At 40.2% G+C, this 23,044-nt stretch overlaps 1 protein-coding gene across 1 annotated transcript; it reads right to left on the bottom strand.

The window, feature by feature from the left end:
• Positions 1-2,947: 2,947 nt before the first annotated feature.
• satb1a (SATB homeobox 1a) lies at positions 2,948-22,700 on the bottom strand. The gene is made up of 11 exons (XM_088090261.1): positions 21,606-22,700; positions 20,595-20,824; positions 20,319-20,495; positions 20,114-20,240; positions 17,723-17,846; positions 16,400-16,511; positions 14,150-14,688; positions 11,792-11,989; positions 10,648-10,803; positions 7,356-7,559; positions 2,948-5,219 (listed from the first exon to the last, which is right to left on the bottom strand). Exons 2-11 carry the CDS (start codon positions 20,809-20,811, stop codon positions 4,368-4,370), a joined length of 2,706 nt encoding a protein of 901 aa, XP_087946387.1. The 5' UTR covers positions 20,812-20,824; positions 21,606-22,700; the 3' UTR covers positions 2,948-4,367.
• Between the last annotated feature and the right edge of the window lie 344 nt (positions 22,701-23,044).

Genomic DNA, 23,044 nt, shown 5'->3' with positions numbered 1-23,044 from the left:
GAGACATTTCTTGCAAAGTTGCTCTATGTTTTTCCTGTGTATTCTGAAGAAATCCAATTTATTTTCTCAGGTTTCAGAGATTTAAGTGCCTGTGAGTGGCATCTGAATGCAGCACAAGAAAAGTGTTTCATAGAGACTCAATTGCAGAAACTTCTGTGGTCAGACAAGTCAGATTTATCGTTGTTTTATCCAACACCTTCATCACAAAGTGCTTCCCGCAGACAACATAGAGGACACCAAAGAAAGAGACCAAAGCAGCAGGACAGTCATGATAAAGACAGGAGTCCATGTGAGACTATATTTAGGTTGTAACATTCACTGGTACAAATGTGTGCATTCGTAGTGGTGTGTGTGTGTGTGTGTGTGTGTGTGTTTGTGTGGTGGTGGGGGTTAACACAAAGCAGTCATAATGATCATCATTGCCATTACCATCATCATCATCACAGGCTTGGCATTTCCAGAGCGCCATTATCATCATTATTATGGCTAATATTGCTGATGATGAGGCTTTCATGGCCTCTTGTTGGCCCTGACTTAGGTATCGTCATGGAAACAGATGACAGAAAAAGAGCATAGCTTTATTGAATTACTCTATGAAGCTATTCTGACCAAATGGGGCTTGAATGTTGCACTGTTGAAGTAAAGTGGGGGAGCAGCAATGTGAAGAGTCCTGAGGAGAGACGTGTGAGAGTCAGGGGCAGAGAGGGAGGCAGAAATAGCCTAATAAAAAGAGACAGAAAACGGCAGCGAGGGGCCATGTGATTGTACAGAGACACAGATCCACTGGTACAGAGAGCCCTGGTGATCAGCACAGAAGAATGCTGTCTGATGGCTGGAAACAATAACAGCAATTCACCAACAAAGACACAGTCATATAAGAGGAAATCATCGTCTGTAACACCAGCACAGACAGAGGACATCAGGACCACTGATTCAATCTTTAATGGGTCTTTCACAGCAGGCCTCTGCTTGTCTTAAAATAGCTGGCTGATAAATGACCTTCATATCTTATTTACTTGCTTCTTGTGTGATAAATCTCAAAGATTGTTCCCAAATCAAATTCTATACATTACCAACTCATCCCAACTAAATAATGTCTCAAAGTGAAAATATTTTTGCTATTTAGAGAAGGAAAACAACTTATTTTTTTCATCTTTTTGTGTGTCAGACAGCAGAAATATCAAGATGCCCTCCCAGCTACATGTGTGTGTTCCTGCAGCTTCTGTCACATGACGTTTTAAACCTGAGTTTTCTGCTGAGAAAAACATCATGTGTTGCTTTTTGCATGGGTGAGAAAAGTTTGTATCTGAATGTTAATATACACTATGATTGTTTTTTTAAATTAAAAGTTATTATCCAGTTTTCTGGACTCCCAAAAAACACATATTTTTATTAATCTCCCATGGATTGTTTGTAGGAAAAAAAATCCAGCTTTAAGATCAGATGCTCACAACAGATAATGAACATATAGTACAATTATGAATAAGTCTTCTTTTTTTTTTTCTTTTTTTTTTTTCTTTTTTTTACAAATGATAGTGCCATCATTTAATTTCAACAGTTCATGTACACAGCTTCAGTCTCAAAATCCAAAAACTTTCTTTCATGGAGAGACATTAAACATTGTGCACATTTTGTATGTCTGCTACAGAATGTAAATCAGTACAATGTGACAACCACTACATGTGTAAACATAACTCACACCAAAATAACATTTGCTATTTTTGGAGACAGATTCATAGATTCATGCATCAATAGAAACACTGTATGTAAACTATGATGTGTTCAGAAGCAAATTTGTTCTCAACACAACTTTAAAAGTTGAGAAATAGGAACAAAAATTGAGTTATTTGTAGCTGAGACATTTTTGATGTCCATATGTTGATTGTTTGGGAACTGATCCATTGTTTCAGCTGTAACACACTGCGATAAAAAAGAAAAAGAAACAATGCAGAGGATGCCCTATCATTTACGAAAGGGTTAATAACAAATGCTATATATCATTTACAAAATCTTTTCAAACAGAATCAGGAAACTTGATATTTAATACAATGTGAAAGACAAATTTGAATAAAAGATATCTTAGATAGCCCATAGCAGGGCAACTAGGTCTCGCTCCCAACTCGTCAAACAGCGACGCTTGCTCAGTGGCCCTCTGCATCAGAGACCGATGCACCGAGGCACCCTTTAGGGCCAGTATGAAACGCATGACGTGGTGGCGGGAGGGTAGAGGAAAAGTGGAAGGGTCAAACACAGTTTTTTTACAGTTTTATTGACGTGTGTCATGTGACATAAGTCACGTACGTTGCGTTATGTTAGTAACAAATGTACTTATTTCAAGTTAAATCGTAATGTTTTTTCAAAACCTCACCCTGTATTTTTGCCTTTACCTGAAGGCCCTGACATAGCCGATGGTCAGCTGTCAGTCAGTGTTGGGCTGTTGGTGAGCGTCTGTAGCCTTAGTTGCTGTGGTGCGTCCCACAATGTTTGGCCTCATCAACCCTCATTGCCTTTTTTCTGCTGATTCAGCATGTTGAATTGGTGGAAATGGGCAGGCTTTTTGGTTTTGTGTGATTACATCACTGTTACTTAAGTCATGATTTGTACTTGTCTTATTATTTTTCATTTGTAAATTCTGGTCATTGTTTGCCACTTTATATACAAACCCAATATACTGACCACTGAAGTTACTGTTTCAAAACTGTTAGCAATACTTTTCAGGAGTTTTAGGTTTTTCTTTGTTTTTTTGAAAATTCTTTTTGTCAAAATGGAAATTAAAAAAAATGTGGTCAACAAAAAAAAAAAAAAAAACAAAAAGTGGAGGCGGAGCCCGTCGGTGAATGAAATCGCTCTGATTGGCCGTTCAGTTCAGCGCACGAGAAGGGAAGCGGAAGTTAGTAAAGAAAACAAGCGGCTAAAGTCAAGAGCGAGTGAGGTCTAAACAAACTTGTTCTTTAAGGTAAGATAACTTTTTCTTTTGCCACACGGTAAATATACTTTGTTTTTCAACAGCAGACTGTGTAGTTGTTGTTGTTAGCTTGCTAGCCAGTTGCTAACTGGCCAAAAAGCGTGAAGACGGTCTTGCTATTAACTTTGACGCAGGCACAGATCATATGTGCTGGTTTGCTGTCGGTTTGGTTTGTTCATGTGCGACCTATTGGCCGAGACACGGCGACCATAGCGACGCAGCAGGCGGCTATTTTCGCTGCTTGTTCTCTGATATGGGTTTGGTGTGTCTGGGACTTAAAAACAATATTTTACATTTGTTCCTAAAAGGGTCGCAATGGATTTTCAGAGCACGATAACCGTCTTAGAAAATACGACGGTATTACTTATTAGTATAAGACAGAATGACCCTTAAAGGAGTGAAAACAGAAGGGTTACTTTCAGTTGAAGAAGTGTTTTATCACTATAATTTAGATCTGAAACAATTGTTAATGGAAGTATGTATCAAAAGTCTCATTTTTGAAAATAGCCAAAATAAAGATGAGATTTTCCATCAAGTTGCATTTTTCTTCAGTATCGTAGATAAGCAAATGTACAAGGTATGGTAATAGTCAATATTTATATTATGGTATTCCTTTAAACCAGTATATTGCTGCAACCCTAGCTCTAAATTTATTTTGAAAAGAGACTATGTATTTAACAAGTGGAAACTATACATTTGCTGTGAAAACATACATTTATTTTGAAAAGACAAACTGCACCTAATAAGCATAAATGACAGGCAGCCCCTGAATGTCCAAAACAGATGCTACAGGGGTACCTAGAGTGTCATATTTTGGCGTGTAGAACCACTGACCAAGGGTTGATATTTGGTGAATTGGTAGTGAGAATGCATTGAGCAGTGTGAGTTGGAAATTACTTATCTGAATTCAAAACACAAAGCGCTATAAACAACAACAATAACAAAAAAAACATAGAAAAATAAAAACAATGGAGAAACAGATTATAAACCCCCCCACAAGCAAACAGATTGGCAGTGCCACTTTCTACAAGGCATTTATGGCATGGACATTTCTCAAAATTTAGATCAGTCAACCAACGACAATTACTCTTTTTTTTAACAGTGATATGTAATCTGAGGCTCTTTGAATTGGGTCCCATTCACCCAGACACAGAAAAAATATTATAACATTATCTGCACATAATAGTCACAGTTATTTCTGTCTCAAGCGCAATAGGGATGTTCCGACCACAGGTGAGTTTTCTGTCTTGTCTAAACACCAGCATTTTCTAAGCTGTGGTATAAGCATGTCCAGCAAGTCAGCTTTTAGTCTTTCCACAGCTTTTCAGGACACGCAACTATACTAACACTCCCATCACCAAAACACTGTGTCAGCGCTTGTATGTCACTGTATGGATTTGCGTTAGGATTTTGGCTCCTCCTTCATAGTGGTGGTGGTTTGAGTGCCAACATCAGATTCTTTCAAAACAGTCATCTCTCCTTCTTCATTTCTCCCTGTTTGCTTTTCCTCCTCTACCTCCTTTTGTTCAATTTCAGTTCTTCCATCACCTTCCTCCTCTGTGGGTATGTCTATCTGGGAGAGGTGTGTGCTGCCATGCTGGTTGTCTCGACCCTGTTTTGGGCTCTGGCTGTCGTGTTGATGCCGTTCGTGGTCCTGGCTGTTGAAGAATCCTCGGATGGTGTGTTTGGGCAAGCCCAGCTGAGCCGACAAGGTGTGGATGGCCTCCTCGTCTGGGTTGAGGCCCACGTCCTGAATAAAGCTCTGCAGGATCCCCAGTGCTTCACGGGACACTCTTAACCCCTCACCTTGGACCTCATTATCCGCCTCTGAACAGACCCCGACTCTACCTGGGTCCTCATTCTTCACACCAGGCCACTTCATAGTGAGCTTCTCCTTTTTGCTGTCTCCAGTGATCTCATTTATCCCTTCCTCACGCACATTTTCATCAATCATCTTCTCCTTGCTTTCTATCCCCTCGTCCCTGCCCCTACCAGTGCAACCCCAGTCCACTCCCAAAATGCTTCTCTCTACTCGGCCCTCCTCAACCCAGTCCTTACTGTCCCCTCTCTCAGCGTTGCTGCTCCCCCGGCCCTGCAAACGTACTCTCACGTGCGCCCAGTTGCCCCCAGCCTCGGACTCGGCTGGTGATGCAGCACATGGTTGCCGTGGAGACAGGTGAGGTCCTGCCTCGGGCTGCAGGGGTTGATGGGGTTGAAGATGGTGTTGCTGCGGCAGCGGAGAGTTGCGTTGGTACTGGCAAGAGAAAATAAATTAGGAATAAGTAGCATAAAAAGGCGTACATTATCATCTGGATTTTATATTTTCAACACCAGTAACTTAGAAATGGAAATTGATTAAGTTTTATTGATATCAGTGCCATAATCAGTCTGATTCCTTATGAATCCGCTTATCGATTTCCAATCAATTTTCTCTGTGGAAAAAAGTAGACCTATGCAGGTTTTCAGTGTTGATGTAACTGACTTTATTGACTTTGTGTCTGAACAGTGTTCCTGAAACAAGAGAATATTTTTACAGCATACGTTTTCTTTTATACGACGGAGGATTAGGGCCACATTAAGGAAAAAAATAATTAATTATTTACGAGATTAAAGTCATTAGTTACGAGAAAAAACTCATTATTAACGAGAAAAAAGTCATTATTAATGAGAAAAAAGTCATTATTTACGAGATTAAACTCATTATTAACGAGAAAAAAGTCATTATTTATGAGAATAAAGTCATAATATTCAAACCTGCTGCTTTTGGAGACACTTGTTAACATGAGGGCTACGGAGGATTTGGTTGAGTTGTATTTTAGGATAGGTTTCACAAACAAGGAGATACTTAATCTTTTGGCACATCAGCATCACATTATCATAAGTATCAGGACTTTAAAAAGAATATGCAAGAAATTGCATCTTTTCCGGCGAAAGAACCAGTCGGACTTGGAGGATGTTGCTGCTTTTCTGGAGGGGGAAATGGCTGAACTGGTCAACTGCAGGGTTATAGTTGGATGCATCTACGGGCTATTCAGAGGGGTTTCGTTGTGTCTCAGGAAACAAATCCTCTGTAGCCCTCATTTTGACAATGGTCTCCAAAAGCAGCAGGTTTGAATATTATGACTTTATTCTCATAAATAATTACTTTATTCTCGTTAGTAATGAGTTTAATCTCGTTAATAATGCCTTTTTTGGCGTTAATAATGAGTTTAATCTCGTTAATAATGCCTTTTTTCTCGTTAATAATGAGTTTTTTCTCGTAACTAATGACTTTAATCTCGTAAATAATTAAATTTTTTTTCCCTTAATGTGGCCCTAATCCTCCGTCGTACTTTTACCTCTTCTTAGTCAAAGGAAAATCTGCTGAGCCTGACTGCTCTGTGCTGATGTTGTTATAACCTTGGGAAGGGATGTGTGGTTGAGAAGTAGTGGCACATTGCTGGTGTTTCCACCCTCTTTTGCTTCACCAAGACTCAATGTTGCAAGTTTTCGACGTAGATGCATGAGTTTGACATCATTGTTTTGCAATGTGCAACTGTCAGAAAAACTATCCGACATTGATTAAAGGAATGGAGAAGCTCAAAGGCACATGATTCTGGTGAATCAGACTAGTTGGAAGCAGTTTTTGATTTCCATCCCTATGTGAAGTGAGGTCAGAATGATTTGAAGTGATAGGTCTTTTTAAATATGTACAAGTAATGGCTACAGTATATAGTGATTTCACATGTGAGGTGGTCTGCGGTGCAACCATACAGGGTTCCTGTCCCCAGAACCTATTGAGTTCTGAACCAGTACATATGGATTCAATATGTCTTGCTATTCATGTATGAGAATTAATGCAACATACTGTGCAAACAGAAGGATACTCAACCATTTTTTGACGTTAACTTTGCTATAATTGAGCCATCTATCCACGCACAAACTATGGAAGTGAAAGAAAAATAACTAATCAGCCTCATAGATCATGGCTTAATGTGTTAATCATCTGTTTTTTTTTGACATTTTGGACATGTAGCTGTCGTCACTTTGCTGCTTTTCTATCGCACATTCTAGAGATCTATTGACATTCAAAGTTATGTTTTATCTTCCAAATTTCTGGTAAAATTTATAGTATTAATTATTTTTATATATTTATTTCTCTTACTTAGATTTTTTAAGATATTTTCCAAAAAAAAGTCAGGTCACCTCAAGCTCCAGTGACAAGGACAGCAGGTCCTGATTGGAAATGATTGGAAAGTTTGAATAATTTATCTGCTAGCTTTGCTCCTGTGATTTTTCAATTCCAAAATGCTGTTTCAATAGCTGACAAGCAGATCTACCAGAGACAGAGTGTTTGAAACAGCAGTCTGTGTGTAATGATGTCGTGTTTATCTTGTTTTCGCAGTCTCACCAGTGTATTGTCATTGCTGAGCAGTGTCAGCCTGTCAGCGCTGTGCTGCTGTGCTGTCGTGGTGCTGCTCTCCTGTTCGTAGATGGCGTCTCGTTCAGTCTGGGACAGGCTGAGGAAGCGGCGGATCATGCACAGATTCTCCCACAGGGTGCGGTTCTCTGGGTTGGGATCCTCCTTCCAACGCAGCAGCTCACACAGCCAGCCCTACAGGAGGAATGATAACACTTTACTGTAAGTCTTATAACACACTATAATGTAAAGCTGCAATGATTAATCAGTTAACCTATTAGTTATCAACTAGTTTGATATCAAATAGAAGGAAAGAAAAGTAAAAAATTACTCTGATTCCAGCTTCTTGTATGTGAATATTTTCTGATTTCTTTACTCCTCTATGACAGTACACTGGATATCTTTGGGTTATGGACAAAACAAGACATTTTAGGACATTATGTTAGGCTTTGGGAAACAGTGACCAACATTTTTGAACATTCTTATATATTTTATAGACTAAACAACTAATGGAGAAAATAATTAACAGATTAATCAAGGGTGAAAATAACTGTTAATTGCAGTCCTATCATAGTGTAGTTCTAAGCAGATATGAGGACATACCAGGTATCATAGGTAGACCAGGTATCCATATCCGGCAGGCCTGTGCAATTAATTGAAATATTATCGAATTGCATAATGGCCAAATGCAATATCGAGATCGAAGGAGCTCAAATTTTTTCTTAACCCTTTAGAGCCTGGCTTGACATCACTTTTCTCATGCTGCGTTCAGACACCTCTAACATGTATTTAAACCTTTCAACCAAAAGCAAATAAGTTCAATTTCTTTTTTGGAAACAAGGGGGGAAAAGGCAATGAGCTACTTGGCAAGAAATGTCTCACAAATTGCAAGATTTTACAGATTTAGAAATTATTCTAGGGAAAAATGGAAAAATTATATTAATAATTGTCATATTATTTTCTTGTTTTTTTGTTTGTTTTTGTTTGATCTTTTTTTTCTTTATTTTTTGTGCTAATTTTCAGTTCGTTTTTTGCAACTTTTAACTAATTTCTTACTAATTTGGAAGTTATTTCTTCTTAAGTTGCTCATTGCCTTTTTCCCATGTTTTTGAAAGAAATCAAGCCAATTTGGTCAGGTTCTAAAGGGTTAAAGACAAAATCTGTCACAACATACCATTATAATTGAAGAAGTGTAGCGCTACAGAGATCCCCCAGCCTAAAAATCTTATTCCATATAATAGGGAGCATGCCTGTTTGGTAATGACCCCAACAAAAATCTCATTAAAAAAAAAATCAGTGAAAATAAAATGAAAAATTACCATTCCCACTGGTGCTGCTGAAACAATCACTGTATTGTATTTCTTTTGCACATCTTGCAGCCCTAATATCTGGAAAAGTGTATGTGTGCAGACTACCTGCCTTTAAATTAAATTGTGAGTTAATTATAAGACATCTACTTCTTTTGCTAAACTGTGCTAATCTCACTATGCAACATATTACTCAGTGCATCTAAAGTCCTGTAGATAAAGTGAGGGGATGGAAACACTCTTAAAATGTATCGTGATGGTTTCTTTCTCGTGAGCTGTTCCTTCAGTTGGTTTTTTTTAAAGATATTTGGTACTCTGTTTTTGACACAATAACTAAGGTTGTTCGATAAGTTACACAGATGCTCTGGCATAGGGGCCCCATGAGCCCTTTGGCTCCGGGCCTGGGCCCGCTAGGTCGGTACAGTAATGCATCCATGCTTTTAAGCACTGCATGCACAAACAAAAGCTATTTATACATTTCTCTGGCACTATGAAAGCAGGAAAAAATGAGATTATAAAAAGAGGTTAAAATAGTTTTCAATAAAGTTTGTTTATTAGTCATTGTTAAGCATATGTATGTGGCATTTAAAAAAAATCTAATTATTTGATATATTCTATAGCAATCAACCTCTGGCTAACATAGCGGTGGGACATCAAAAATTGCCATGGCAACATCATTTTAATTTATAGCATGAGTTTGATTCATGACAGCTCCAGACACCCACTCTCCTTTTCATTTTATGGCTAATTAAGATGATAAAAGTGGTAATGTAACTGCAACGTCTAGGTCTGAATTCAGAAACAAACAGCCTTCTCTTGCTCTGTGAACTTTAAATTCACAATGATTGATTCAAAATGGGTTAGTGTCAAAAAGCAAAGCCCAAAAGATGATGGTGATTTTTTTTTTTATTAGCTAGAATGTATTTTCTGTATCACGAGGGAACACACTTGTGAGTGGCAGATTGGGGAATGTAAAGCCAAGGTAGTTTCAGATTCATGAACTGGAGCATGATTACGTTTGCAAGCAGGCTTATTCGCACACGTACACACATGCGCGCACACACACACACACACACACACACACACACACACACACACACACACACACACACACACACACACACACACACACACACACACACACACACCTGGCTGTAGCCCAAGTTTAGCACACAATGCCATCCAGATGCACAGTGCAGATACAACAGAGAGATCCAGCATGGTTCTGCCTGCCAAACAGCCGGGTGATACAGAAAGAGAGGGAGTGTGAGAGAGAGAGAAAGAAAGAGAGAGGTTAAAAGAACATAGAGAGTGTGAAGTAAAAAGGGAGGCCAGCAAAGAGATAGAAAAAGAACCTCAGGGGTTTTGGACCACCTGTCTGTACTGGCATGACCGCTGAATGACCCCCAAACATCTTCATGATGAGTAGAGATAGATAAAAGAGAAAGAAAGAAAAGAGGAAAAGTGGAAGAATACGAGAGGAAGAGAAAATCAGACAGCTGAAATCCCCCCATTCCATGAAGGGAAATTATCCTCAAAACAAAAGGCAATAACAAGCTTATGGAGCTGCCATAAAAATGAGAACAATAAACACTCAAATCATGCCTGTGTGTGCGTATTAGTGCATTTGTGGGATTGCGTGTGCATGCATGTGCTCGTACAGTATGTCTATGTGCACAAATAAGCGGTGTGCATATGTGTGCGCACGTGTTTTTGTAGGGCGACAATTAGAGCGATAATTTAGGACACAATAGCAGTCTGATGCACCGATGATAGTCCTCTGCAGAGTACAGCTGCTGGGTTGATTATCTGGGTTTCTTCCACACACACTAGTTATCCCTGCTTTAACTGAGGAGATGGATTCATCGTGCAGGCTAAATTTGAACAATCTGGCAGTAGAAACAATTGGGTGCAATATGTGTGTGTTTAAGATTGGACATCTTAATCAGAATAACACCAGAGAGTGAGTTAAATACCTGACTCTTGGAGGCGGCCACCTTTGCAAACAGAGCCTGCGACACCTTGGCTCTCTTCATCTCATGCTGAATTTCCTCGTAGATAGAGGCGCTGACGTTGAGGACGCAACTGTCTGTCCTCAGGCCTCTGTCTCCTGTAACTGGGGACAGTCTTGCCTAAAAAGAGACATACGAGAGGACAGAAAGACAAGTGAGCCACATTAAGCATCTAAGCAGAAGGCATTTGCACAAAAGTTAAATGAATTCAATACAAAGAAACGACATTGCAGGCTTGGCCATGCCATTCGGCCTGTTGAAAATATTTAAGTATAGTATTTAAGTATATATTATAAGTAGTCTATGGGTTTGTTTATGACTAACTGTGTATCACCGGGATATATCACTATTTTCACTTCTGGAAAAAATATGAAATGAGCAGGTACTAAAAAAATAATTAAAAAAAAAATAAAAAAAAAAATGTTTCATTAAAAAAAACATTGTGGTGCAGGGGTTACACTTCAGTATATTATATTATATAATATTGAGATAATTGCAATATCGTAAGCAAGACGATATATTGTAATTTTTTAAAATCTAATTTTGTGAAAACAATTATTTTATAAGGAGCAAACCACCACATGCATAAAAAGTTTATTTTTTATGCAGTTAGAACAGTGGGGATCTACCTTTTTGTTCATCACAGTCCCTGTAACATCTAACATTAAACCACTACTTTTTGTGAAATCTGAGCAAATAAATGAAAGGTCCAGTTTGTCAAATTTATTGTATTAGCAGAAATGAAATGTAATATAATAAGCGTTTTTTTCTTCAGTGAATGAGCGCCTGAAAATCAGAATCGTCGTGTTTTTGTTACCTTAGAATGAACCATATATATCCACATAGGGAGCACTGCCCCGGTTCTACAGTAGCCCAGAGAGGACAAACATGACACAGAGGGTAGATAGAGGGTAGATTGCCCACCATAGTTAGCAGCCCCTATGTGATTTACTTTATGTAAAACTGCTTTATTCAGTGTTTTTAACCAGTTAAAATCAAAGGTCTGTTTGTTTTGGAGAGGAGATTTCTCCACATGATTTGACTTACAACATTTCATTTCATTGCTTTGTGACAATGCTGTTTTGATTTTATCTCTCTGCTGGCTGACCTGTGTGGATCTTGGTGGTGTGTTATTGCAGCTTGGGGTGAATCCAGTCAGACTTCTGTCTTTCTCCTCCAGGTAAATGCGCTCCCTTTCAGCCTCAGGCAGCTGCAGGAAGGTGTACATGGCCCGCAGGTTGACCAGCAGAGACTGGGAGGCGTGTTTAGGGTCCTCCTCCTTCCGCAGAATCTCTGACAGCAGGCCCTGGTAAAGGCGCACACACACACACACACACACACACACACACACACACAGTAGGTACTTATTCATTTGTTAAAGCAAACAATACACAATAATACATGCATGCAGTGTCAAATTCATTCAGCTATATTTATGTATATTGGCTTTAGATTACTATTCTAAGAAAGCATTTGCTGGTGTGCAGGTAGACTACCATTAAATTCATCTTAAAGGGACAGTTCGCCCCCAAAAAATGTAAACATATTTTTCCTTCTACCTGTAGTGCTATTTATCAATCTCGATTGTTCAGAGTGCAGGAGATTTCCACAATAATGATGTCTGCCTTCTTTCCAATATAATAACAAGATGGCACTCAGCTTGTGGTGCTCAAAGCACCACAAAAATACATAAAAAAATACTCAACAGAAATATCTCTTGCCAGAAATCATGACCCAGTTACTCAAGATAATCCACAGACCTTGTTGTTAGCAGTGTCATGTAGGAACTATTTTCTTTTTATAACTACATTCACCAACAATATCACCGGGCAGAGGGGAAGTGTTGTTAATGAAGTCCTTCTCGTCTGAGCTTTAACTTTACTTACATAGCTCAGTGCTGCTAGGCGAGCTAGCAGTAGATGCACACTTCCTCTGAGCAGTGATACGGTTTGGAAGTATAGTTCTGTAGAAAGAAAATAGTTCCTAAATGAAACTTCTCACAACAATGTCTGGATTATCTTGAGTAACCGTGTCATGATTTCTGTATATAGACACTGCTGTTGAGTTTTTCAAATTTAGTTTAAAAAAAAAAAAATTGTTGGCACTTTGAGAACCACAAGCTGAATGCCATGTAGTTATTATATTCGAGAGAAGGCAGACATTTCTGCCAATATCTCCAATACTCTGCAACTCCAACACAATCTAGATAGACACATAGACTGCAGGTAAGAGGAAAAATATGTGTTTTTGATTTGGGATGGCCCGTCCCTTCAAGGCTGTAGGTTATGCCTTTGAGCTTCTAAGCATCTGTGTATTCAAATAAAATATCTTGAAAAAAATATCTTAACTTTTTGGAGAAATGTATTTTTTCCATTATTTTTATGTAAAAATTGTTAATACAACGTTTCTCAAATGCCTAAAGGAATTTTGCAAAAGCTCCTCATATCTGACTCTGGATCTGATTCAAAGAGGCACCTTATCAAGTTCCTGTGGTTTAGTGTTTCACAGCTATAGATGATACAGAGGCAGTTTCCCAGTCAGTGCTAAGCACGCTACTCGCCTGTAGAGCTAGCATTATTCTGGGTGTATCTGTGTATGCAGGAAAGCCTTTGAACATCACATGCAGATTGTTCTGAAAGGAAATCAGATTTCACGCTGGCAATACAATGGAAAGAGAGGAAACAGCCTTCCTATTCAAATCATGGATCATCTTTGGATCCACCAAGCAAACCCCTCCTTCCAAATTGATGACTGCTTTTACGCAAATGACAAATGCTCCCCTCACTTCTATATGGCATCTTGGCATCACGCCCAACTTGCATGGCTGGCATTGAAGCACCTCAGACTTGGCAATGGGGAAACATGGGGGTGGATAATAACTAGCTCTGCTTATTGTGTTGAAAATGATAATGACGGTAATAATAATAATAACAATGGGCTAAGCCTGTCCTCTGAGCCCCATCTCTGTGGGTGTGGTGGTGAATGTAAGATGATAGACGGAGATAACGTGGCATTTTAGTGTTAGAGGCGATGGCAGAGGGAGATATGGATACAATGGGAGTAAAAAGGGATAAAAAGATGGATTGACAATCAGAGGTGGAGATTAAACAGATAGAGGGGCTGCCAAAGTGAAAGGTGGCAAGATGGAGGGACAGTAAAACAGAAGAAGAGGTAGAGAGGGAGACAGCTTCTCTCCAAGGGGTTGTGATTAGTTGGCCCAGCAGCTGCTTCAGTGCTGGCACCATCTTTGTGCTGCAGAGGGCTGGCACAAACACACACACAACTACACACATGCATGGGGGGGAGGGGGCACTGCGGCAAAGGCCATGCCAATGTGCCAACTATTAAACATTCACAAAACACACTTACCTACAACCGCAACACTAAAAAACACTTCCAAAAGATTATCAGCAGCAAACACCTTCTTATGAATTTGACCACCTTCTATGCAGATCTGTTTCCATACCTGCGTCCTGTTAAAGGCCACCCGCGCAAAGATGGCTTGGGAGATGCCCGCTCTCTTTAGTTCCTCCCTCACACAGTGGTAGATGTCACTCGGCACGTCCGTTGGCCCCACAAAAGACGCAGTCGTTGTCTGGGTTTGTGGCCCAGCCACAGGGCCTCCCCCCGGGCCACCCTGTGCCTGCTGCGGGGTTTGGGAATCAGTGGCTTTGGAGAAGACCTTGGCAGAGGGAGCTCTCCCCACGGGCGGGTGGTTCAGATACTGCTGTGGGGAGGGTGAAAGACCCTGGCCAGCTAGCATGCGACTAACAGCGTACTGCTGGTTGAGGAACTGGGCCATCACCAGCTGCTGGTTGACCATTTGGGAGCTTAGAGGCTGGGTTACCAACCCCGGAGGGCGCAGGCCGAGGGGCGGACGGCCACATATGTTGGCTACTTCTCCATGAGAGAAAAAAAGTGTGGAGCTCTGATCAGCTGGGCTACTTTTGATTGGCTGCTGGGTGAGGGTGATATGTGTGGACTGGTCAGAGAAGCTGTCGATCTCTGGTGCAGGAAAAAGAAAACAAAGACACATTATTAACACACCAAATACTAATAGTGGGCCTCATGCAAGAAGTGATATACCAACAATTTTTCTCTTGTTGTTTATCATATCCACATATTATTTTTTGTTAGTACCCACGGATTTTGTTTTCTTATTTTTGCTCTTTTCCTAGGTAAGAAAACATTTGAGGAGTGGTTGAGAGCACTCTTACCAAGGTAAATGAATGTTTTTTACAGCTTTCACAGTCCACAAATTATTGGCCATCACTAGGAAACATTTCCTTTTTATTTTTGGAACAAAAAAAAATATCAATTATAACATTATAAAATCAATTTTTGATTATTATATGTTTTAGAGTTATTTTCATGACTGGATTGTTAAATTTGTGGGCTAAAGAAATATACTGTACTACTACATTTACTCAAGTCCTGTACTAAAGTACAAATCTGAAATGCTACTTTCCACCACTGCTGCACTGCACTTTTTACTCCTCAACAATTCTTTGATAACTTTAGTTACTAGTTACTTTACAAATACAGATTTTTGCACACAAACTATATGACAGTTTACAACTGCAGCTGAAACTGTTGATCATAAAATTAGCTGGCCACTATTTTCATAATAATAAGTCATTTTTCATGCAAAAACATTTCATAGTTCCAGCTTCTCAAATATGAAAACTGTTGGACAGCTGAAGCTGTTTTTCCTTTTAACAATTTCCCAGGTTTTTGATCAATTAAATTGATTTTAAATTTTCTGTACTGACTACTGATACTTTTAGTACTTTAAATACTTTGTCCAGATTGTCCTTACATGTTTTTACTTTAGACAGAGTATTTTTACATTGTGTGGTAGTAGTACTTTAACTTAAGTAAAGGATCTGACTACTTCCTCCACCACTGCTGTTGACACAGCATTTAGAGCGTCACGAATGTTTTGCCTCAGCTAGGTTTTTGATTTTCGTGTAACACGAGTGACTGTGATGCTCTGGAAACTCTTGTTTAATTTGTTCAAGTTATCTAGCAGAACCTCAACTTCACTACTGCTGAAGGTCTTGCGGCTTTTTTTGGTGTCATTTCTTGGGCATGTGCCAGAGTCTTTGTACATGGCACGACACCTGCCCTTTTATAGTGTTAAGGGGCTGTTAGCTTTGTTAATAAATGACTTGTGATAAATTTGGATTCATCATTGAGCTCACTTTGGTAAGAGCAGGTTTAGGCCGTTTAGAACGTTTCGTGCACCTGGAGTTGACCTCCCTTATTTTTTCTCTCAACAGAAAATTAAGAGAAAATATAAGAGAACCAATGTGCCCTAATAACATGCTAGATACATTTCTAATCAGGAAAAGTGTCAAAATTAAGTCTGCTCAAAACAGACAGTATGCATATTAAATAGTTTATTTTTGAGTATGCTGCCAACTGCCACTATTCTCCCACAATGCAATGCACAAATTAAACAGAGAGGCTTTTCACAGCTGGAAATTTTTATATGAATCTTTTGGGCGGCAGTGAGACACCTCCTGAAACATCTGATGTCTGTCGTTGCATTTGGAACATGTTAGTATGAAATGGCTTGTCTCACTGCTGAAAAGCATGCTAGTATGTAGTATAAACTGTATAACGTGAGTATTTACAGTTGTATGGATATGGAACATGCTGTAAGACTTATCAGGCATTCTTAATGTTTGCAGGCTTGACTGAAATCCCTTACCCTTGAAGCATTTGGTCTTCTTGAAGTGCTTGTACCATCGACCAAACTCGTGACACTTGGCAGCTGAGACATTTGCATAGTAAGTGCTATTTACAATAGATGATATCATACTCTGAAACAGAGGGGAAAAGACAATAGAAATTCATTACGTTTTCCGAGCTCCTGCTATGGGCGGCCTGGGTGTCTCAGCTGTTCACACATCTGATATTAATGAACTCAGATCTGTGTTATTAAAAAGACCCCCAGGTAAATAGGATAATAAAGACAGATGAGTGTGTCAGTGTGTGAGCTGTGTGCATGCGTGTATGTACAGCGTGTGTGTGTGCGTGCAATAAGACAAAACACTAGAGGTCATCAGAGACTATGCCTCTCTGTCTGACTCTCACTCCCTCGCAGTTTTTCCCCGAAGACCGTCATGTGCAATCTTTACATCTGATTACACCTTTCATCTTCTCATATTTATTTTAATCTGCTTCTTGCAAACAAGGGAGGGGGTAAAAGGAATGATAGGAGAGAGAGAGAGAGAGAGAGAAAAATAGGAGAGGGAGGATTGGCGAGTGTCAGCTCTGCAGAAAAGGAAGGAATCTGAAGGAGAGAGAGATTTTAAGCAATTTCTCTTTATCAAACTGTAGATGTCCTACGCACCCTCAGGCAAAATAACAGATAGACTAAGTTGATAATTATGAATATTCATAAAAAGGGCCTTCCCCAAAAACTGCATGATTAATGTAAAATTATTTCTGCAGTCGTGTCTGTATTTGCTTGATTAAACGATCAAGATCTGAAAACCTGATTTGAATGTTATTGCTGAATCAGTCAAAAGCGCAGGGAAAAAAAACGAAAGAGGAAGAGTGATGGGCAGATAGATTAAGTGAGAGTAAGACGGTGGGTTAGGCTGACAGATAGAGTGAAAGGCAGACAGGTTGGCAGTGGAAAGAATCAAGATAGGCAGCAGCCCTGGCAGGAAGGCTTTTTAAGAGATAGCCATCTCTCTTTATCTGTTCCTCTTGCGTGCGCTCTGCCTTCCCACCTTATCTACCTCTGCATCTGGACTTCCTGTCTGACTATTGGACCACATGCTCATTGTGCCTCATGCGTCAAAGTAGGCAAAAAGACACATGTATGCACACACGTTTGCTCTGTATGAAAGAGCAAAGACATTACATGCACACGTTGAACTTCAGTCTAATTTTTCTCTTTTCTTGTCTTTTCTTTTCTTGTATACGCACATGCTCTGTGTGTGTGTGTGTGTGTGTGTGTGTGTGTGTGTGTGTGTGTGTGTGTGTGTGTGTGTGTGTGTGTGTGTGTGTGTGTGTGTTGTACCTGGGACAGGGGGCACTCCTTCGCCAGGGAGCTCTGGTTCATGTCCTTGAGGAGCTCCTTCAGAGCATTTCTCACTGTGGAGTGACTCCACTGCTCTGGTGGCAAGTCTTCCAATTTGGGACAGCTAGACAAAAAGCAAATTAAAAACACTTGAATGCAGCATTTTGATATATTGCAGTTCAAAGGGGTAGTCCAGTGATTTGGTAGCCCAGCATGGACAGACCAATTCACAAATGCAAGTTAGTCTGGAACCTCCCAGTTCATTTTCAAGTAGTGTTATTGATAGCTGTAGATCAAAATGCCTTTTTGGATGCAATTAGCAGGGTTGCATCATCAGGAGAGGCAAACCAGGCAAATGTTTTAGGCCCCAAAAAAATGTTGGAAAAGGGGTTCTCAATGGCCACTCATACTGGCAGACCTACGACCAAGGAGTGCAACAAAACGTGTGACACGGCACTGAGCAACGGGGATATGTAAACAGTCTACAGCGTGCAGAGTTGAGCTGTGATTACGTAGCATCAGTATGTCTGATAGAGTGTAGCAGTTCCACGTCAGCTGCAGCCGTCTTGGTTGAAAACATCTCACCAGCACTAATCTTTACTTAGCTAGGTTTATGCTTGCCGCAGTGTCAGCCGTTACATCAAACCCTCCTCATATATAAATGATTATGATGGGCCTGAAGCTGGCCAGGTTGGGCAGAACTCTGTTTAGACAGGCAGGAGACCAGACTTACCATCCAGACCAAAAATAATAAAAATTACGCTTGTAGATTTGTCTGATTCCCAAGACTTCAGACAACTTTATTTATCCCAAAAGTGCAATTCAGTTTCCCAGTCTACCCAGACAAGACAAAAACTGACAGACAAGAACAAGCAGCACTCAGCAGTAGTAGTAGTACATCAGAGAGATCAGTACATGGGCCAGATACACACTGGCACCTCACAAGCCAATAATAAACTTTTATTATTGGCTGGGGATTTACTAAAGCGCTTTCATAAAGTTATTGAACTCACAATTGAGAACCTTACTTGTAGTGCCCATGCTCCAAATATATGCCGGATTCTTGAAGTCCAAGAACATAACTTAATGGCATCATTCCCTGATGACATCACTTGGGTCATTTTCTCAGACTCAAGATAGCAGAGCCACAGAAGACATACACCTGTTTTTTAAAGGTTGAGTTGTACCTCTTGTGTCGCGTAAACTGAACTTTGTGTATAAACTCGGTGTGGAGTACCCTTTAAAACAAGTTTTTCCGTAGAGGTTTTTTCTTGCTTATATGTAAAGACGTATATGTAAAGATGTTCATTGGTCTTATGTGAAGCCTCTCCCAGCATGCTGCCCATGCAAGTTTCCTGTCTAAAAACACACACTTTCAAGAGTGTGAATGAAAGTCTGGACCATGGGTTGCTATAAAAAAGCACTTAGTAAATTAATAAATAAAAAAAAACTGATGAGCACAGAGAAGACATACATGATACCACCGGGTCCTTTTTCCTTTTAATGGATATGCCTTTTTTTTACAGAAGACATGTTGACATGTCACAGTAGAAAAAGCATAGTCTCAGATGTAAATAGTAAAATTAAGGATTTCTCAATTTTATTTAGCTGCTTTCATTGTTAGCCATTATTAACCCCATTAGCAACAGCTGTCACGTTTCTTTGTTTTCTACTGTAAAAAAGGGCCTCTATTAAATTACTTATTACCTCTACCAAGGAAACACTTCTAGTCTGAGTGCCATGAAACTTGATGAAAGGGTGTAGCATGGGCCAAGGAAGAACTCATTACATTTTAGAGCGGATCCAAATCACGGGGTGGATATATTTACTGTTTTTCACATAAGTTAATATTATTAATGAAGGTGATAGGCTATTTGGACTTGGCAGAGGTCTGCACTCTCCGAGTGCCCTTCTAGTTGTATCTTGTGCTGCACGGCCCCAACTCTCGTGGTGGATCTGACCAAAGGACAATGTGGCACAACTAAAAGGCCACTGTAAGAAAAAGAAAAAGTTACACTGGGAAATAACTTTTAATGTGTTACACCATTAAAATGCTCATCAGTATTCATTGCAACAAGCAACTAAAATCACTCATTAAACTTAATCTAAAGGCATTAAGATAAGATGAAAAATAAGAGTTTCATCATTCCCTGCTGGGTCTGATTTGGTGTGTGCCCTTTGGTTATTTTAATTTTTTTAATACAGATTAGAGATGGTGGTTGGCTGCAGTCATGTGCTTGGTGAAAGGCCTGGAAATATTCAATGTCCATCACACGCAGGCTTTATTCATACCTATAGATAATTTAGAGGCTCCACACAGACAGGAAGAGTAACAGAAGGGGACTGTAAATGTAGACATACATATTTATAGATGTGATGTCAGCTCCTTACCTGTGCAGCTGTATTTTGAGGGTGATAACGTGGTGAACATCCTGCAGCATGTCAGCCACGGTGGCATCAGGTGCATCTGTTACGCAGGACAGAGGCACCGGGTTCCACCTTCCCACCTGGATCAGACCTGAACACAGATGCACAAAATTGTGAGAAAATGATGGACTTGTGTCCTTGCTTGTCCGTGCAAGTTTGCCTTTTGTACCTTTGGCCTGTGCAGCAGAGCTGTGCGAGTAGCCCAGTGTCAGCAGTGCCATCTCTATGAGCTGGTTAAACAGCAGATCTCTTTTGACCAACACAAACTCAGCATGTTCTTCTTTCCTCTCTCCATCCTGAGGGTTTTCCCTGTGCTCCACCACACAGAACACTGGCAGCAGGCTCCCTGAGGTGATGGACAGACAGTTATGAGACACTGACACGTAGGAGTCGTAATCACCGTAGAAAAGACTTAGTCTGTAATATCATGCTCCAGCCCGTGTACCTCTGCTGTGCCAGCTCTTGCTCTGTGGCCTCACTGCGGTGGGTTTCTGGGCCAGACAGGGGTTTTTAGCCACAGGACTCCCCTGACAGCTCCTCTCCTGGGCTGAGGGTCCCGCTCCGTTTTGTTCCAGTCGAGCCAGCTTGGCAGGAGGTGGCCGGGGGTCTACAACGGGATCACTGCCCTCAGGTTTCTTGGCTCCATTACACAGGGCGTCCATCTGTGGTCTCACACTGATACAGAGACACACACGCTTAAAAAAAATAAACCATGTGTGAGGAACCTTAACAAAATTATGTCTAGTCAGAAGTAAGTTTATGGTATGTTTCTAGAGATTATTGCATGCATTTCAAAGTAACATTTGCAATGACATTGTGTCATTTTACCCAGTTAAATCTTGACAAAATTGGTTTGACTTCTTTTCAAAGGCAGTTAGGGGAAAGGCAATGAGTAATTAAATGAGACATGCACCAAAAATGACAAAAAGTGAATAAGAAAGTTACAAGAAAATCATCTGAGAATAAGCAAAAAAACCAAAACAAAACATATCTATAAAAAACATGGGAGTGTCATAAAAAGTGCTGAAAAAAATATATTTTATTTTTTTCTGTATCATAATTTTAAATATAGAAATATTATAATTATAAATGTGGTTTTCAGGACATTTTTCTTTTTTGTTGGGATAATTTCCTAATAATCCTCCCCTCTGTTTTTAAACCATTTTTTAATGTAATTTTCTTGTCGCCAAATTTCTTGCTATTTGTGGGACATTTCTTGCGCAGTTGGTCATTGCCTTTTCCCCTTGTTTTCAAAAGAAATCAGTCAGTTTGCTCAGCTTCCAAAGACTCAAATAGCTTTTAAAAGATGTCTAAACGCAGCACGAGAAACTGATATTGATCCAGGTTTCAAGGGGTTAAACATGTTTTTATCAGGATAAAACAGGCTGCATGCGTCCATAATGTCTAGACAGTAATTAAATAATAGCATACTTAAATACAGCAAGCATCTGGATACCTGGTGAGCGTCTACAGAGTGTGAGAGAAAGCTGTCTCAGTCTTTTCCACTTCTGTGTCTCACAAGACAACTAGAAAGCATCATTTTGACACGCACACACACACATACACACACAGAGACACACAGATCTGAAGGATATCCGTTTCAGTAATAGTGGATGACCTTCACCCAGATGCAGCGATTAGTACAACCCTCTAAATCCAGTAAAAGTCCAGGGAATGATAGAGCGCGGTTTCCCATAATAAACCTTCTGTCATCTCCAGGCGCGCCGCTGCAAGCGACAGCGATTCAGTTCATCTTCAGCACCTAAATGCGCGCTAATCGTCCCACGTCTGATTCTGCTGAAGTTTGATCGAGGCGAAACCAACCTGTTTCAGTCGGCACAACCTGCATGTCCGATCTGCCATCATACATCAACAGCCCGTTCCAGTAGACATCGGCCGTATCCATATGTTATCCCCGTTTCCATTGATCTCCAGTTGGGGAACAGACCCGTTTCTGTTGGCTCTCGGTATGCGTCCTTTTCCTTCTCGCCTGTTAATCGTTATCTCGTGTGTATTGTCTAAGTAGTTTTGCTTCTATCCCTCCCTGTTCTCCGATCGCACTTAGCTTACCGGTGTACCGATAAATTGGCCTGAGAGCAAGTTCAGAGCGACCTCCCATCCAGAGCACCGGGACATGCTGCTACTGTGGATCAGGCTCTGGAGAGAACAATACACGGCTTGGAGCTCCTGGAGTGCATTCCCGATCATGTATTAGGCTACAGCACTGACTCCGGGACAGCAGTTGTTGGTTGCACTTCAAAGCCCTATGCGCACGCGAAGAGAGAGATAGAGAGGGAGAGAAAGAGAGGGGGAGAGAAGGAGAGAGAGACTCACACACCCACACACAGACTCATAAATACGCGGACCCAGCTGCATTAGCATATGGTGTAATAATGAATTCACTAGCGCGCTCCGTAAATGTATTAAATGTGACAATTGCGCATAAATCTATTTATTATTTTCTGCCGCATGCTGTGCACGCACTTATTATTGTCTTTAGGGTATTGGAGCTCTCCATGGTAACAAAGTGGAGCAGGACAAGGAGGAACTGGCTGACTGATATTAACTTTTCAACGTTGATGTTTTATTGTCACAAGATTATCTGTGGCTTATGATTTATATGGAGATAATTACAGTCTTTACTCTATGCAGCCAAGAATATGCTCTATGCCAAATTACAGTATAGTATGGTATGGTAGCATATAGTATTGTATATTGTAAGTATGATAAGTATAGTATCCTATTGCACTGTACATGCACAATGCATTGTGGTGGTACAGCAGCCCTTACTATAAGATATACTTAAAAATACTATACTCTACTACTATATTATACCATACAATAGTATAACAGGCTAGGCTAGCACCACCAGTAGAGTAGACTAGAGTAGGGTAG

The sequence above is a fragment of the Plectropomus leopardus genome, chromosome 17 (assembly GCF_026936395.1).
Source record: "Plectropomus leopardus strain MGB_pleo_1.0 chromosome 17, ASM2693639v1, whole genome shotgun sequence".
NCBI lineage: Eukaryota > Metazoa > Chordata > Actinopteri > Perciformes > Serranidae > Plectropomus > Plectropomus leopardus.
Note: the sequence above shows the minus strand (reverse complement) of the source record. Positions and strands in the feature narration are given on the sequence as shown.

What these genes read in the sequence shown, in the direction of transcription:
- satb1a (XM_088090261.1), bottom strand. Translation starts at nt 20,811, where the DNA reads ATGGACGCCCTGTGTAATGGAGCCAAGAAACCTGAGGGCAGTGATCCC. An exon ending in GAAGACCAAATGCTTCAAGG is followed by an intron (nt 14,689 to 16,399) that starts GTAAGGGATTTC and finishes TTCCTGCACCAG; the next exon opens with AGATCGACAGCTTCTCTGAC. An exon ending in TCAGCAATGACAATACACTG is followed by an intron (nt 5,220 to 7,355) that starts GTGAGACTGCGA and finishes TTCTCTTGCCAG; the next exon opens with TACCAACGCAACTCTCCGCT.